Source organism: Staurois parvus, unplaced genomic scaffold (assembly GCF_062004578.1).
Source record: "Staurois parvus isolate SC_StPar_1 unplaced genomic scaffold, SC_StPar_1.0 ptg000827l, whole genome shotgun sequence".
Lineage (NCBI taxonomy): Eukaryota > Metazoa > Chordata > Amphibia > Anura > Ranidae > Staurois > Staurois parvus.
Window position 1 is genome coordinate 5,833,629 of NW_028318623.1, and position 19,200 is coordinate 5,852,828.

At 41.5% G+C, this 19,200-nt stretch overlaps 1 protein-coding gene across 1 annotated transcript in view; it reads left to right on the forward strand.

Annotated features, from left to right (window-relative positions):
* Window positions 1-19,200, forward strand: part of BCAM (basal cell adhesion molecule (Lutheran blood group)) — a 154,547-nt gene that overhangs the window by 90,246 nt on the left and 45,101 nt on the right. The window contains exons 3-7 of the mRNA XM_089655206.1: window positions 3,350-3,566; window positions 5,655-5,725; window positions 9,243-9,339; window positions 12,207-12,389; window positions 17,211-17,335. Of these exons, the coding sequence (XP_089511332.1) occupies window positions 3,350-3,566; window positions 5,655-5,725; window positions 9,243-9,339; window positions 12,207-12,389; window positions 17,211-17,335 (693 nt within the window). The remainder of the gene's footprint in view (window positions 1-3,349; window positions 3,567-5,654; window positions 5,726-9,242; window positions 9,340-12,206; window positions 12,390-17,210; window positions 17,336-19,200) is intronic.

The window sequence follows — 19,200 nt, forward strand, 5'->3', positions numbered from 1 at the left end:
CATTTTCCTTCCACTTCACAATTATGTGCCACTTTGTGTTGGTCTATCACATAAAATCCCAATAAAATAAATTTACGTTTTGGTTGTCACATGACAAAATGTAGAAAATTTCAAGGGGCATGAATCATTTTTTCCAAGGCACTGTATGTGTTAACATTCTTTGTGTCAGTGTGCCTTGTTGTGATGTATTGGACGCGTTGTACTGCATTGCATTTTTTAATTGTATTGATTTCGGTGACAGTGCAGGTTAATACACCCATAATGTAGATTGCTGGATTTTCCAAAACACTGCAGTGCAATGCATTGGTCTGAACAGGTCCTATTAAAAACAATGGACTGCCTCTTATTTGTACTTTTTTTTTTTGCTCATGAATACATTGAAAAAAATGACAAGTGCTGAAAGGTCTCCCTGAGATGGTTTGGCTGTCCAGCCTTAGTGCACTGATGGCACAGATCATTGAATATCCCCACCCCCTTCTTTGTGTAAGGGAAAGGAGATAAACCATTTTCAAGGAAAAGAAACAAATCAAAAGTTGTGATCTTATTGTTGGCTAAGAACAACACAGAATCTTTTCTTCATTAGGTTTTATAAGTTATTCCTAGTAGGTATTGGGGGGAATTGTGGTTGTACTTTTTCTAAGGTGACAACCAAATTGATTTTCTCATCAGGAATGCAGTAATCTGCATTAACTGTCAACAGCTTTTGCTCTGACAAGTAGAAGTAAACTGGGGGAGGAAGACTCTCTCTCCCATCACACAAGAGATGAAGGTTTGACAATGGTGCATTCTGAGCCTTGGTGGCATAATTGCTTTAGCAATTGTCTTGTCAGTTCAAAAGAGATTTTCTGGTGCACGTTGTGTATGGAAACTGCTCAAAGTCACTGGGGTGACAAACATATTTAAAGGGTTGTTCACACAAAACTGATATTTCAACGTTTGGTAGATACTGGAGGATAAAACCACCTCACAGTTTTTTATAATTCTTGGTGAGATATCTACGCTTGAATTCCCGAGTATGGCCAAACCACAGCCCAATCAGCTGCGCGCGGGGGCATTGCTAGTTCTTCAGTTGTGTGTACATAAATGAGCAGGATGTTGGTGTCATTGACCTAATATGGCTATGTGGCATCTAATGGCCATCTAATTTGGCCACAGGATTGGGGATACCATTGGTCACAACTGACTGGGACAGCACAGACAACTTTCTTTCAGGCTCAGCAGAGCATGGGTTTGGATTGAACCCAAGCTCATCCCTCATTCTGTCTGTAAACCAGTTGTGGCCATTACTATCCCTCTCTCCCCGTTAGAATTTTTTTTACATTATGAAGAAAACAAGAGTAGTAGATTGAATACACAAACATGGGCAGGAAATCCTAAAAGTTGGACAGAAAGAGAATCAGAAGTTGGCAGAACATTGGCTCAGACTCTTGTTTTCCTAAGATACTGACTGGCTTCAGGTTAAGATACCACTGTAAACCAAATTTTAGAGCAGTTAGTAAGTCATTCCGAGTCTGCAGATCAGTTGTGACCATTATTATCCCACTCTCCCTGTTAGAATTTTTTGGTTTATTTTACATTATGAAGAAAGCAACAGTAGTAGATGGAATACACAAACATGGGCAGGAACACCCAACACTGCGTTGGACAGAAACTGAATCAGTAGTTGGCAGAACATTGACTCAGATTCTTGTTTTCCTAAGATACTGACTGGCTTCAGGTTAAGATACCACTGTAGACCAAATTTTAGGGAACCAGCAGACTTTTGGCAAAAGCACCATATATACTGTATGTGGCGTATCATGTAAGTAATTGCTGGAGCTATTGGAGGTAAAGAAGTGCTTGGACAGAAGAAAAATGGGAAAGAAGCCCCAGAAGAGAATTTTGTAAATGTGGTATAGATGTGACAAGTAAAGACTGTAGGCTGGTTCATTAGAACAATATTGAAGTATGTGGATACTCATGTCTGGAAGGTTGGTAGAAGCCCAGACAGGGGTCAAGTGATTGCACTTAATGCTTGTAGGGGCTTTTCTTGAGGATCTCACTCTACAGGTAGTGGAATCCTGGCACACGCCATGATTAGGAAGCTTGGCCCAAAAAAAAATTGGGTGCAGGGGTGTTTAGAGGAATATATAAGGGAGGAGATGCTTCAAAGTCTCTTGTAGGAAAATATGAACTTTATTAACTTATGATAATTAAAGATCATAATTTCTTACAAGAGAACTTCAAGTATCTCCTCTTTTAAGGGTTCCCCTGAACACCCTCTTGGTGTAATTAATGTTGCCAAGCTCCATAACCACAGCTATCAGAGTGCACACCCACATATTTGTATATGAATCTTTACCATTACACTATGAAACACTATGTGTAAATCTGGCCATAGATGGTTCAAATCTCAGCAGGTTCAGCAGGGACCACCCAACATTCAATCCATATATGGGAAGGCTTCTTTCAAGGGTTGGCTCAATCCCCCCCATGCTAGCAATAGCTTCACGGAATCGATTTCAGCACAGTCAGTGTTGATGGGAGACTCAAGTGATTTTGCAGGAAAGAAAATAACATCAACTACGGCCTGCCTAAGCCTAACAAAGTTTAACTTTAAGGAATCACTTTAGGGAACTGTAAATACTACAAATACTCCCCAGTATGGATCCTTGAAAACTACACTTTGAAGCCTCGTTCACACCATGTGCAGAGATGTGAGTTTTTCTGAATGCGATCCCAAAGGCACAAAGAAAACAATTGTTCTGTATGTGCCCTGTTCACACCACAGCGCTAGTATCACGTGCAGAGTTTTTCTACATTGGAATCTGCAACATCTATAAAACTCATTGAAACATGCATGAAAACTGATGTAAATTCATGTCTCTGCAAGTGAGATCTGAATGTTTTCTCTATTAGTTTATATGCATGTATGGTGTGAACGAGCCCTTATTATTTCTTTTATTATTTATTTCAGGTACTTATATAGCACCATCAATTTATGCAGTGCTTTACATATATATTGCACATTTACATCAGTCCCTAACCCTCAAGGGGCATACAATCTAAGGTCCCTAACTCACATTCATATACAAGAGCCAATTTAGACAGGATCCAAATAACCTACCAGCATGTCTTTGGAGTGTGGGAGGAAACTGGAGTACCCAGAGGAAACCCACACAGGCACAGGGAGAACATGCAAACTCCAGGCAGGCACTGCTGTGGTCAGGATTTGAACCAACAACCCTAGTACTGCCAGGTGGAAGTGCTAACCATTTAGCCATTGTGCTGCCCTTAATGTCACTTATCTTTAGATCAGTCTATGTTTGATTGTTTTTTTTTTACCTATATTTTTTCTGGACACACACAGATAAATCAGGAAGTGACTCGAGTCCGTATCGCTACCTATAATGATGGACGCACATCAGTTGAGCAGGGAACAGACTTCACCAATCGAGTGGCAGTTAAAAGTGACAACAGCCTGGTGATCAAAGATGTCCGTGTCAAAGACGAAAGCACATTCTACTGCAGGGTGACCTCTGTTGGCGAGGGGAATGGTGAGGGCAGCACTGAGCTGAAAGTCTATGGTAAGTGTGGACATATTGTACTGACTGTACATTTTTTTTTTTTTTAGTATTTTTTTTGACTGCTGATGTCTAGCGTGGTTGTCTGGTAATTCAGTCACTCACTACCCAAGTGGTTGCCTGGTGCTGTTTAAATACTTTGAATGACCAGGAGTAGACATGTTCATGCCCAGGGGCGGACTGACCATTTGGAAACTCGGGCACTGCCCGAGGGCCTGGGGTCAGTAGGGAGCCCCATGAGATGCCCCTGGTACCTTTTTCATAGGCTTTTTTGAGTTTGGGCAAAGACACAGGGGCCCCATGATCCCCTATTGCCCGGGGGGCCCCATGAGTTTTCAGTCCGCCCCTGTTCATACCAGAAATGTTTGTTTCATTTTGGATGCACTTGTTCAATGAAGAATTTTGTTTTGTTACATTCATTATGTTGAACCGATTCGATTTTGGAATTTGTTTCGTATCTTCAGCATTCGTTTTGTATATTTGTTACTTCGGGTGGAATCGAAAGATTTTGCAGTTTTTCCAGAAGATTGCTATATAATAAATATATTATTGAATGGATTCGAATCAGAAGGATTCAATATTTTCAGACATTAATTCAAGCCACCAAGAGGAATGGCTTGAGCTGATTGGACAATATTGACTGCCATCATGTGTATCTGAATTAGTGAATAGAACAATTTGAACATTAAATTTGAAAATGTATACTTAACTAGATCTATATATATGACTAGATTAATAGAAGGGGAAAGAGAGGATAAGATGAGATTGGACAGGGGTATGTTGGGGTGGGTATGGGGATAAAGTTTATATGTATGATGTAAAAATATTTATGATGGTTTTGTAAGGTATTTTATTCTTAAAAGAAAAGTTAATAAAAGATATAATGGAAAAAAAAAAAATTAAAAATGTAATTAACTTCCCCATGGGCCCGAACTGCTATCGTATCATGTTTTTTTATATATACTGTCACCCTAGCAGGACAGTGTCACCATGGTGACACTGTACTACTTGTGGGGGGTGATGAAAATTTTTTTTTTTTTTTTACACTGATTGCTTTTATACCCATATAGAATGTAAAAGCAATCATTTCTCCTTCTCTCTAGCTGCATTCTTGCAGCCATTGATAAATACTGTGAGAGCCGTAATTGCTCACAGCTTGTCACATGGTACAAGGCTGTTGTGAATAGCCTTGTACCATGTGACCTCTGTGATCATTCACAGATTTCACATGTAGTAAGCAATGATTTCACAAGTGACATCTTGCTTACTACTCTGCATGTGATCACTGATTGGCCAATCAGTGATCACATGATCGGGACCTCGTACAAAGGTCCCGTCCGACAATCAGTGTTTCACTGTGTCCGGAGGACACAGCGGGCACCGGATCGCGGTGCTGCGCGCTCCCAGGGAGCACGCACAAGCAGGGTGCGGGAGGCCGTTTACAAACGGCCACCTGACCCTGCACTGCCACCGTCCAGACGTTTATATACAACGGCCGGACGGGAGGTGGTTAAATATATGTTTATTAAATATAAAAAAGTAATTCTACTTACAACAGTAAATAAATAAAGAGACATCATAGATCTGATGCGTTTCGAGGTCAAGCCTCTTTCTCAGAGCCTGAGGTCAGGCTCTGAGGAATAGGCTTGCCCTCGAAACGCGTCAGCCTTTTGGATGTCCATCATTCTCATTTTAAGACAGAAACGCAGTGCGAATTGGACAGAGCGGTCCCTTCATGATGTGTCTTATATTTATTTACTATTGTAAGTAGAATTACTTTTTTATATTTAATAAACATACTTTTAAAGGAAGTGCACTAGGCAGGTGCACCCTGTTTGTTTTTCTCTATTAGTACTTTTGGACTCCCTGCTTCTTTGAGGGCGGCAAGGCGCGCATATTCCAACATTTTCATTGTTGGGTCCCTATGACATAGAGTCCATCCCCAAGCGCAGGAGTATCTGGGTTTTTCCACTTCCAAGATGCAGAAATACGCCTGTAATTTACATTATATGTCAAAAAGCATCCCTGTGCATAAGCCCTTTGTGACATAAACCATTTTTACTAATATAATTATTTATATTCTCTTCCTAGTGTCCCCTGCAGCACCAGAGCTTACAGTAAATTCACAACTATTATCAATCACGGAGGATGAAGAATCAGAGGTATTTGTTAACATTGTTGTAGTGCACCCCCGTAGAAGCCACTGGAGAATTCAGAGAATAGAGCATACACAGCCAGGCACTTATCATTTTCTGCACTCTTTCACTGGCTCCAAAGAACAGTCTAAAGGTTTCTTTTTGGGTTGTTATTGGAAACGATGAACTTGGATAGAGATAGGGAGCATGGGATACCCCGATAAACTGTACAACTGAACAACTTGAGGACTCCTAACTTCTGGCTGTACTGTACAAAATAAGAAATGTCCCATAGGATCTCTATGCTGATGGTGACCTGTACCCCCTCCAGAGTTAAAAGCTACACACAGTCACTATTCTTCAGCACTGGAGTCTCTTACATAGCCACAGGATCATTGGTTGTCTCCTGCCGATATCCATCAGCCTCTTCCTAGTGAGGTAGTGAGGGAGATGCAGACTCACACCACCATAGGACAACTGGACTCTTTTCCATCAACTTCCTCCTGGCTCTCTCCAGTGAGCTTCTCCAGACCCAACTTGATCCTTGGACTTGAGCTAGCAAATAGGTTCCCCCTCCCCAGCTAAGCCTAGCTGGAATCTTGGTATCTTTATAAAGGCTTCATCCCACACTTCTGCCCCAGGGGCACAGGCCCTGCACAGGGGTCTACTCTTGAAGGACTGAACCCAGGAACACTGCACTCTGCTACCCAGGCCTCAGGCTATTTATGAGCTCTCCCACCACCTACTGGGCACACATCCCCAGGGATTAGCTTGAGTTCCATAAATATTCAGGCTGCATGCCTTGTTCTTCCTCACACTAAGATTCTAGAATCCTCTAGAAGACGGGTAAGTAACAGAGCAGCAGCCTGTGAGGCACTGAGCAGACTCAAAGAATCAACCCCTACTCTGATTACAGTGGAGCCAACTAAATTTACCTAGCAACCTACTCTATACTAGGAGAGTGTGATATTGTCATTATTGCATGGCAAGACCACTTCCTGTTATCTCACATATATATTCTTATTATTATAGCCAAATTTACCACCCTAACTCCTCCCACAGTTTTTACACTACATAGACAGTAATATACCGAAACGTGCGGATTGTTCCCAATTGGTGTGCTATTACTTTGTGGAACGTTTTGCCGAATAGTTCACGAAATATCGCCGTTTTTGTGGTGAAATTGGTCCCATAGGAATGAATGGCGGAATGTTCAAAACTAGAGTGGGAGCTGAAAAATCAGGACATGATTTCTAAACTGCCATCACTCCCTCATTTTCACGTGTACCTACACAAATCTTATATCAAAACAGTCAGCTATCTCTGCTGCCACTAAAAATGTCCATAGCTAAGTCATAATCCTGGTAGTTTTCACAATATGACCATTTGTTTGCAACTCACGCCGCCCATTGACATTCATTGAAACTCCACTCTAGCCACCTCAAATTTGAAGGGAAATTTCTAAACTGAGACTGTGCCTTCATTTTTAATATTTCAGAGACATACTATGCATCAAAATGTAGGTCTGGGTCTTGTGATCACAATATAAAGCTCTTCGGTGTAGGATTTATACTTTTTAAACTACAACCGTTTGAAGATCGCAACCGCCAGTGAAGTGAGCAAGTTGGCCACTCCAACCACACAACAGTTACTCTGCCCACTCCACTCAGTTACTCCGCCCACTCCAGTTGTGGACTACTGGTGGAGGCAAGAACACTTCACACAATTTCCCCAGAAATTGTAGCTTTTCTAGTTATTTATTGCTCTTTCTTCTCAGTTTTAGATCTTTTTTTTGCTTCCTATGTGTCACACATGTATAGACATTATGGGGTTTATTTATTAAAGCTGGAGAGTCCAAAATCAGACTCCCTTCTGCATAGAAACCAATCAGCTTCCAGGTTTCATTGCCAAAGCTTCATTGAACAAGCTGAGGTTAGAAGCTGATTGGTTTCTATGCAGAAGGGAGTCTGATTTTGGACTCTCCAGCTTTAGTAAATAAACCCCTATATTTCAGAGCTGTGATGACTTTTGATGCATTCAGTTGTGCATTGAAACACATTTTGTGCTAGGAGACCTCTGCCAGAGCTTTAGCTTGTAAATGAGCATTGTGTACTGTTAGCTTTGTACAAAACATTTGCAAAGCTTTAAGGAACTGCTTTCTTGAAGCTTTTAAAGCACCCATTAGTTTTATTTTGGGGATGATAAACACAAATCATAATGGGAGTGCACATCCCCCAACTGGGATTGAAGGCTGCTTTAGGGCTCATTCACACTAGCATTTGGGGTGTGGTAGAACACTCCATGATTTAGCTGTCCCTTTAGCTCCAGAAGCAGCAGCCGGGGGTGTACACATGCCAAGGCTGGGATACTTTGATTCACGGCTGCAGCGAGAATTATACCACATGTCATTTTTGGCAGGTGCAGTGCCTGCCAAACACAACCCATTCTAGTGAGTAAGTCCATTCTGCAGCTGCGTTCATTAAGGCATGCTAGTGCGGGGATCACGGGGTTAAAGCAGGCCTGTCATGCTCTATGAAATGTGCAATTCAGATCGCTCTTCGGAGATCAAAGCACTTGTGAAGGAGCCCTTAAAATGATTTTTTTTGTCTTTGCAAAAGCTTCCTGCATGTAATGTTCTTAAACAAGCTGACGCTTATACACTCCCCGGCCACTTTATTAGGTACGCCTTGCTATTGCCAAGAAAATCTCCCCCACACATGACACCACCACCACCACCAGCCTGAACCATTGATACAAGGCAGGATGGATCCACCACACCATGACACCATCACCACCAGCCTGAACCATTGATACAAGGCAGGATGGATCCACCACACCATGACACCACCACCACCAGACTGAACCATTGATACAAGGCAGGATGGATCCACCACACCATGACACCATCACCACCAGCCTGAACCATTGATACAAGGCAGGATGGATCCACCACACCATTAGACCACCACCACCAGCCTGAACCATTGATAGAAGGCAGGATGGATCCATGCTTTCATATTGTTTACACCAAATTCTAACCCTACCATCTGAATGCTGTAGCAACCAGTCTGCCCACTCTCCTCTGACATCAACAAGGCATTGTCATCCACACAACTGTCACTGGATATTTTCTCTTCTTCAGAACATTCTCTGTAAACCCTAGAGATGGTTGTGTGTGAAAATCCCAGTAGATGAGCAGTTTTTGAAATACTCAGACCAGCCCATCTGGCACCAACAATCATGCCACGTTCAAAGTCACTTAAATCCCCTTTCTTCCCCATTCTAATGCTCGGTTTGAACTTCAGCAAGTCGTCTTCACCACGCCTAGATGCCTAAATGCATTGAGTTTCTGCCATGTGATTGGCTGATTAGCAATTTGTGTTACCAAGCAATTGAACAGGTGGACCTAATAAAGTGGCCGGTGAGTGTATATGCAATGTCTTAGCAATAACCTGCAAACCTGACTATAAATTCTGTTTTTTCCCAGGAGATGCGTAGTCACCAGCTTAGTATAACTTACCTTTGTGCTCCAATTTTTCTTAAGGTTGGAACCTGCATCAGCCGGAACTCCTATCCAGCTCCAGCCATTGAGTGGTACAGGAACCAGGTTCCTCTGAATCCTGGAACTGAAAAGGGATCAGGTATGAGCCAGGTGGAGACCTGGAAAAGAAAATCTGATTTTATAGTATTGATATGTCATCTAGCATGGATTAAAATGCATTTGAAGCGACTATGAATGTTCTCCAGGTCATGGTATAGCAGATAGTCTCATTGAACTGGATGAGTTCTGTAATGTTAAAGATATTTCATAGACTATCCACATCTTCAAATCCCCCATCATTTATCTACAAACAGGTAATACTAGGATCTTAACTAATTGCAGTGGAATGGCAGATGTTGATTGTGGAAAGATAGAATAGGATGTTCTAATTGCATGATCTCATCCTCGGTGTCAGGAGGCTACATAAATGTTAATCCTTCGATTTTCATGGTGGAATGTATCTCAAGGAAAAAATAGTTCCACAGTAACTATCCATAGCAGGCAATTTTGTTCTACTTTTCATTCTTCTATACTACACTAGAAGACTTAAGGATGGAATCCTAATGATTTTTGTGGGCAACGAAAACTGTTCATAATAGATCACCAGAATCACTAGATTTAAGTACCGTGAAAAGTGCTCTATGAATAGAGGATGGGCGGGTGAATGAAGAGTCTGCTGCCTCCATTCATAGAGTGATTTTCATTGATGAAGGCTATAAAACAGCTTCTAGGAATGAAGGGGGGGGGGCATAGTTGGCACTCTTGTTGAATGCCTGTGACAGGTCCAACAGTTGAATTAACCCCGGCAGCACCAGATGATTACCACTGTGGGGGTATGAGTGGGGCAGAGGACTGGAGATTTCGACTAAGACAGCAACCATTTGCGCAAGGGACACTTCTCATGGAATATAAACATCGTCCTTTGTGCTGCTTTTTAAGAAACAAAGATTAACTTAAAGCTTTAAAGCTGATTGTAAGAAATGATTTTCCTTTAAAAGAATACTGTTATCCTAAATTGGTATTCCGTATACAAATTCCTTTTTTATGTCACAAGCCTAATTTATTTTTTTCTCAACATTCACCTTGACAGGAGGAGACTCTGTCACTGTGAGAAGATAGGAAAATGTGAACAGGGTTTGAATTTAGGGTGAATGTGATGTTCCAAACTAATGTTTCTGGGCAGAGGAAGCTGTAGATTTGGCTTTCTCTGGATTCTGCAGCTCTGGATCGGAACATTCAATCCTGTGTCCAGGTTTTGCTAGACACCTGCAATCTGGAGTATACAGGTGTATGGTGTCATTATATTCTCAGCTCTGAGAATAGCTCGGGGCTCCTAGTTGAAGACCATTCCCAGTGTGGAAGACGGAAGGTCTCTTTAAGGGGTCAGAGGTCCCGGTTGAAAGCCAAGAGACAGAGGTCTCAGCTCCAGGAATCAGCTCAGCTCATTTCAGGGTGTCAGACGAACTCCTCATCCATAGGCCAGAGGTGGGCCTTACAGCAGGGCGCTGTGTCTAAAGTCTAGAGACACCTGCAATCTGGAGTACACAGGTGTACGGTGTCATTATATACTCAGGTCTGAGAATAGCTCAGGGCTCCTAGTTGGAGACCATACCTAGTGTGGAAGACGGAAGGTCTCTTTAAAGAGTCAGAGGTCCCAGCTGAAAGCCAAGAGAAAGAGGTCTCAGCTCCAGGAGTCAGCTCAGCTCCTTTCAGGGTGTCAGACAAACCCCTCATCCATAGGCCAGAGGTGGGCCTTACAGCAGGGCGCTGTGTCTAAAGGCTAGAGAGCCAAGTAACCAGGAGAGGTATTGCAACTGAAGCTGGGTGAGCTTATGAGCCAGGTGTCTTGGCATTTTCCAATGCATGGATTTCTGTTGAAGTTGGAGATCTCCTGCATGGAAAATTATTAATTTGTGAATTTTTAGTTTCTTTGAAATAAAAGTGGGCTACCAAGCCCTTAAAAAGAGTTTTTGTCTGTCGTGAACTCACTAAAATAATGCATCTACCACGAGAGCTAACTACTCCAAGTCACAACCTGTAGAAGAAACTATCTATAGACTGTAAAGTGACAATATCATGGGCTAGGACAAAGAATACCACAAAATCAAAAAAAATTACCTAAAGTAGAACTATAGACACCTTATTGGATAGAGTAAGGGAGGTTATAACCCCCATCAATGTATTTTTTGCCATCTGTGTCCCATTGGGAAGATTTACCTTCAATTCTGCTCACAAAAAGGAAATGAGAGATATTCCCCACAAATTAAGCGATTCCTTGGGGACCCCCTTCAACTATGTAGTGCAAGGGCCTGCCTAATTGGATACAACTGAAAGTGTTGTTTAGGTTTGTCCTCCTATTATATGGTTTTTGGTAAATCTAAACCAAAAATCTGCAGATAATTGTATAATGTATGGCCAGCCTTAGTTATACTTTACATTTCCACTGTAATTATGGAAAAACTGTTTCAGGTGTTCATAACTAGGGATGAGGTTCGGGTTTGCCTCTACTATGGGTTTGCAGTGAATTCCTTGTGTTTGCAAAGTTTGCAAATTGTGAATTTTTGGCAAAAAACTTCCCAGGTTGGCAGTCAGAAATAAGGAGGACCCATAATGCAGAGCATATGTTTCCTTTCTATAAAAGGATTGGCTCGCAGCAGCATTCATATTGTCAGTGTACTATATAGGCAGAAAACTGTTTTTTTTTTTCTTTTCTTCTTTGGCAATGGTATGTCTGCCATGATAGTGCCAGACCTCCATGTACTTTGTTTGACAGTAGTTTCCTTATTAGCCCTACAAGTGGCCAGAATTTAGAAAGCCATCCCCCATAGACTTCGGTTGGGTTGGATGGAAAGTTAGCAAACTTCCAACTTTGAACAATGTTCTCGAAACCTTTTGTGAACCAATCCCAGGCAGATTTGCTCATCCCTACTCACAACAATTCATTAAAACAATTTCTTCCACTTGCAGGTTTATATGCTACTGCCCGCACAACGACCGAGTCTTCTGCCTTGTACACCGTGTCTAGTACGCTCTTTCTGAAACCCCAAAAAGAAGACGCTGATGCTATGTTCTCCTGCAAAGTTGTGTTTCCGTTGCCAGGTGGTGGTACCAGTCAGATGGAGTCAAAGGAGTTTAAACTGAATTTACACTGTGAGTAACTGAACACTTGATATTTCTTCCAATGTAGTCATCATGAAGCTGGTAGTACACCACTTGATCTGCTAGTCAGATAGCCAAGGGATTATGTTTGTTCCAAAAACTCTAAATCTGTAAGATCTAGGTAGTCTAGATCCAGACCTCTACCTTGCACAAAGGACAATAGAACCTGATGTATGGTGCCATTGTATAGTCACATTAGATTTGCCTAGCTGGAATAGTATAGCATGTACTCTTTTGCCCCCAGCCTTGATATGCCTATGATGTGGGATCTAGTTACATTGGTAGTAAGGCTTGCCAACAGACAGTTGGCTTAATAGGGCAGAAAGTATAAATTCCGCCTTGGGTTCAGGCCAGTCTTATGCTCTTCACTCCTTTACTACCTTTAAATAAAATAACATGTTGAACTCCAGCTGTGATGGGAGACATTCTGTCTGAAGATGATCCACAGTTAAGCGCGCAGGGAAATGGCAAGGCCAGCACAAGCGTGCTTCCCCATACCCCCCCCCCCCATGTACGCGGTCATTTAATCTTACATGTCACATGCATGAGTATAAAGGCTACCACAGGAAAGACCCCTGTGATTTCCTCTGACCCGGCAGCTTTCCTGCTGTAGATCATTTTCCTTCTTCAGATAGCACATCAAAACTATGAACAGCTGTAAAATGTATCCATAGACAGTAATATTATTATTATACAGGATTTATATAGCGCCAACAGTTTGCTCAGCACTTTACAATATAACAGGAGAGAATACAGTAATAATACAGTTCAATACAAGAGGGAAAGGAGGGCCCTGCTTCTTGGAGCTTACAATCTAGGAGGGAGGGGCTAGTGGTACAAAAGGTAGTAACTGTGGGGGATGGACTGGTTGGAAGAGTAGGAGATTCCAGTATTAGCTGAGGGCAGGATAGGCTTCCCCGAAGAGATCGCCTAAAAGTGAGCAAAGTAGGTGATAGTCTGATAAATTGGGGTAGAGAGTTCCAGAGGATGGGGGAAGCTCTGGAGAAGTCCTGGAGACGAGCATGGGAGGAGGAGACAAGGGAGCTAGAGAGTAGGAGGTCTTGCGAGGAGCGGAGAGGACGGTTTGGGTGATATTTAGAGAAAAGATCTGTGATGTAATTCAGGGCAGAGTTATAAATGGCTTTATATGTTATTGTTAGTGTTTTGAATTTTATCCGTTGGGCAACGGGAAGCCAGTGGAGGGATTGGCAGAGAGGGGTGGAGGACACTGAGTGGAGGCCAGTGGAGGGATTGGCAGAGAGGGGTGGAGGACACTGAGTGGAGGCCAGTGGAGGGATTGGCAGAGAGGGGTGGCAGATACAGAATGGTTAGTAAGGTGGATGAGTCTGGCAGCAGCATTCATGATAGACTGAAGAGGGGATAGCCTGCGATGAGGTAGGCCAATGCGGAGGGAGTTACAGTAGTCAAGGCGAGAGATAACAAGGGAGTGAATAAGTTGCTTAGTGGTTTCCGAGGTTAGGAACGGGCGTATCTTGGAGATGTTGCGGAGGTGAAGTCTACAAGATTTGGACAGTGATTGGATTTGGGGCTGAAAGGACAGATGGGAGTCTAGGGTTCATAATAGTAATAACAGTAATAGGTTCAGCAATGAAAGTTATATATTAAAGGGATGGATGTTACAGTAAAGGGAGGCAATCAAACAAGGCTGTAGGGCAAAGAAACGTGGACAGTGCCCAATAAGGCCTCATGCACGCTGTACTTTGTCCCAGTTCTTCTGAACGTCTTTTTTCCTGGCAGGAGAAAAGCAGCATTAAAATCGCGCCTAAAGCTGCATTATACAAACGCTTTTAGGCACGTCAGGTGTTTGGGCGTTCATTGATTTCATTGGCCAAAATATCGATTTACTCTGGCCATTGAAATTAATGAATGCCTAGTGCTTAAGCTTGTTTACACACATTCTTAGATTGTAAGCTCTAACGACCAGGGCCCTCTGTTTCAATTGTATTGTAACCAGGGCTGCTGTCAGAAACCACGCGGCCCCATACAGCCAACGTGACAGTGCCCCCAAATAAACACAGTTTACTATGCTTCAGTTATGATTGAACACAGTGAGTGATTGGTACCAGTCACTCATTGTGATCATTCAGGAAAGAAAGAAAGAAAGGGGGCTGGTAAATGTGATATATTTATGGACCCTTTACCCGCTTTTCATCCTGAGGATCCTATAGTGTGTTTTCAGCTGGGAAGGAGAAGAGAGAAAGGGGTGGGGGGCTTAGACAGCAGAAATGTGTGGTGCACCAGGAGGTGCTGCAGAGAGAACCATACAGGGGATCAGTTCCAGTTATTGCCCCCCCCCCCCCGCTGTGCCTATCACTTTTCCTACCCACATCCGATTCACCTTCTGCCTGGGCCCCCCTGCTGGTCTGGGCCCCGTACAGGAGGACCAGTGGTATCCCTTTATCCACGGCCCTGATTGTAACTGTAATGTCTACCTTCATTTTGTAAAGTGCTGCGCAAACTGTTGCCACTATATAAATCCTGTATAATAAAAATAATAATTTAGGGATGTTCCACATTTTTTTTTCTGCTGAATTGCTCCTCTTCTGAATGCGCAAATTATGTATTTTGTTTTCTGCCTCTAAGCACCTGTAAAAGCCTATGTGTGCAAGGACACACAAGGGTTGATTTACTAACACTGGAGCACTCAGAATCTGGTGTGGCTGTGCATAGTAGCCAATCAGCTTCTAACTTCAGCTTCTTCATATACGTTTTGCCAATAAAACCTGGAAGCTGATTGGTTTCTATGTAGAGCGGCACCAGATTTTGCACTGATGAAGAAGGGTCTCCCTTCAAAACGCGTCAGCCTCAGTTTGAGAGTCTACCCTCATGATGTGACTCACATTGGCTCTACACTCCTTAGTTCCTTTGAGGATCTGTAATGCTTGTTTTACATCCTTGTTTGTGAGTATATATATATATATTTTATTTAATAAAATCACAGAATTACTGAGTGAATGCGCAAAGTTGCTGCGCTCTTTCTTTTTGCTTCTCTTCACAGTATCAGTCGGGCTTCTCCAGCCATGTTGTAGAGCTGCACATCCTTCCATGTTCTGGTGGAATTGTTTTGAGGTTCCTCAATTCCTCCACCCCTGGTTTGAGTCCTAGAGTGCAGGAGGTGTTATCTTTGTATCTGTTAACATGGAGGTGTGTTTAGAGCCAGTGTGTATGAGGCTTCCAGGGCAGAGCAGAGGGTATTTTAGGGGTGTAAGGAAGGGTGCAAATGGAAAAACTGTACAAGAAAGGAGAACCAGAAAAAAAAAGATGTGCATTAACCTCCCTGGCGGTATTCCCGAGTGTAGCTCGGGGTAAAGTTTCAGTACCACAAGCGGTAACTCCGAGCTACACTCGGGAATACACTGCAGCGTTGCTCCGGGATCCCTTCTGCACTTACCCTGTCCTGCGCTCCCGCGATGTCCCCCCTGCAGTGTCTCCAGCAATGTCCTCCGGCGGATGCTGGCATCTGTCTTCCGGGTTCCGTTCCCTGCAACATACGGGGGACGGAACTGACGGGAAATTTGAAAGTTGTAAAAGTGACATTCACTAAATACACTAAAATCGCATAGTATAACATTCCTGTATCAAACCATTTCACATACATTTTGTCCCTAATGCTTTGTCCTGTCCCCTGCCTGCATTTTTACTGTTCTTTCTGCCTGGAAACTGAGAAACGTCCATGGCATCCAAAAAGCGTCCCTTTACGTCAAAAGCGGTTTTAGACCGGCTAGAGAACAGCGATAGTAAATTAGAACCACTTACAGAATTAAGTGATAATGATTCGTGGGGGAAATTCGTCATCAGACACTGAAAACAATTTTGCGACTTTGCTCAGTGATGTGCGAACTTGGAGCTATAGTTCAAATTTCAGTGTTTTTGGTTTGATTATATTATTGAATTAAATTTATTATTACATTATTATTTTTTATGATTATTTATTAAATTATAATTTATGATTTCGTGTTTCATATTTTATCATACCCGGGATGTTTACTAGACTCTTGTTCGGACAGATTGCAGTGAGTTATTCCTAAAAATTACAGGCCTACAATAAAAAAAATACATATTTCCATGCAAAAAAATGTACCGCTTTGAGCACAGAAATATGGACATAATCAGACTGCTAGGGAGGCTACAAGGGAAAAAATAGGGGCTCATCCAATAAAGGGGAAGCCAGTAGAGACGTGTGTACAATACAAGGTTGGTGGGGGCAGTGAGGTGGGGGTGTACTCTAAACTTTGAACTGGGGCCCCTACATTTTGCCTACACCACTAAATAAACCAATTAGTATTTCCTAAGGAATGGTTTGAGAAGACTGTATGATTAACCAGTAAAATTAAAGAAAACCGAGAGTGATCTTTTGCTTTTATGAGTGAACAATTATCTCTTCCAGGCTAGTGCCATGTTTGAAACCTCCCGCTGCTGTTGCCTGTTCATACATAAAACTAAAGGTTGCTAAACCCAGCAACACTGTGTGCTCCATCTGCCAGGGCTGTGTATGTACCTGCAGCAGATAAGCACACAGCCCCGCAGGCTGTGATCTCTTTTAAAAGGCAGTGCTGGTCTCCAGAGCGGCCCCTGCTGGCAGAGACCAGCAATATCACTCGCAAATCTGTCTCCTTTCTAGTAGCGTTGTCAGACAGCGGAAGTTGGGGGCATGCTGTCCGAAATCGTTACTTAGCAATGGCTGGACAGATCCGAACAGGACCAAGTGCTTTATTCTGGCTTGCTGTATTGCCTGTGCTTATGACACAGCTGTTCTCATCAATTCTTATCATCATTTTTTCTCTCATTCAGATTACACTGAAAATGTAACTTTTACGGTGTCACCAGTGGGCCCCGTTAAGGAGGGCGACAAAATAACCCTACACTGCGAGGGTGATGGGAATCCGTCTCCTACCTACCTTTTGCAGAGAGTGAAGGTATTTTGAATAAAGTTGTATATGTCATGTTCTGTCATAGGAAAGATTTATTAAAAAGAAAAGCTAAGAAAAAAAGGTTACAGCCCACAACAACCAATAAAATGGCTTTTTTTATTGTCCAACATACACTGTGAAAATGAAGTGGTCAAGGAATGTTTTCTTCTCTACAGTTTTATGAACTGAACTTGGCCACTGCAGTATGTCATTCTTTGGCAGTGGAAGAACAACAAATTCCAGCATATTTACCACAGTGGAGGGAGAATATTTTTTGCTTTGTGTGCAGTTAGTTATTGCACAATGTAACGTCCATGGTGAAAAGTGTAGGCATCCACAGCGTATGCAGATAAGTAGAATACTTCCAATATTAGGCTAAAGCTACATAGGAGATTTTCAGAAACTCCATAATGCAAATAGAATAGTAATTAATTAATGGGATTCTAAATTGATTGAAAAAAAAATTGATTAAAAAAAATCTGAAGAATATTTAAAAAAAAATTTTTTTTTTAAATATATTCTTCAGATTTTTTTAACATATAAAAAAGTCATTTTTACATATATTTGTAAATGCATTCCAAAAATGTAGATTTGTATTTTTAAAGACATACGGTATATTTGAAATGTATTTGTACATTTTTTTCATATTATTTTGTAATAAAAACACATTTCAACATGCAGTGTATGTATATGTATGTATGTATATATATATATATATATATATACTGCATGTTGAAATGTGTTTTTATTACAAAATATATGACAAATATTTTTACAAATACATTATTAATTATTAAATAATACATTATTAATTAATACAATATATATATATTGAAATATATTTTGAAATATATTGAATATGGGCAAAATTGTAGTATTTCAAATATACATCAATATATTTGGGAAGAATTTTTTTAAAATATATTTCAAATATATGTTTCTTCCATATGTAACATCCGATAGGCTGGTTGTACCCAAGTTGATCAACCTGGGTATTTTCAGCCTGCCCATACATGGTTCGAATCTTGGCCAGTCCCTGATTCGAACCATCTATGGCCGGCTGTAGTTATAAATTGGGATGATTGATCGCCATTTTTGTTTACTTGTGTAATTACTCCACAAGGGGCCATGCGTCCTATGCTTAGCGATCGATTTCTAGAACGAAGTGGTGATCAATCTTGCATTAATGCTCCAATTATGTACAGCTGATCATGACAGGATACTACTGGTGTAAGGTCCCTTTCACACGGGTGTTTCATATGTCCGTTTCTCATCTGTCCGTTTACGGATGAAAGACGGACACCCATGTATTTCTATAGACTAGCGGATGTAAACGGATGATCATCTGTTTACATCTGTTAATGTCCGCATCCGTTAACATCTGTTTTTTTGTACTGAAGAAAACCCTATTCTCCTTCCATTTAAAAAAAAAATGGAACGGACGAAAAACAGATGCAAACAGACAAAAAATTTATGTAAACTGATGAAAAACGGATATAAACTGATGTAAACTGATGAAAAACGGATATAAACTGATGTAAACTGATGAAAAACGGATGTAAACTGATGAAAAACGGATATAAACTGATGTAAACTGATGAAAAACGGATGTAAACTGATGAAAAACAGATATAAACTGATGTAAACTGATGAAAAACTGATGTGAACTGATCCGGTTTTTCGTGGAAAAAACGTGATTGAACTGATGAAAAAAAAACAGAATGCCCGCGTGAACGAGGCCTAACAGATTCTTTTAGGAACCATGGGGGTTATTTTCCAAAAGTGGAGAGTGCAAATTCTGGTGCAGTTCTGCATAGAAAAGAATCAGCTTCCAGGATTTATTGTCAAAACTTAATAGAACAAGCTGAAGT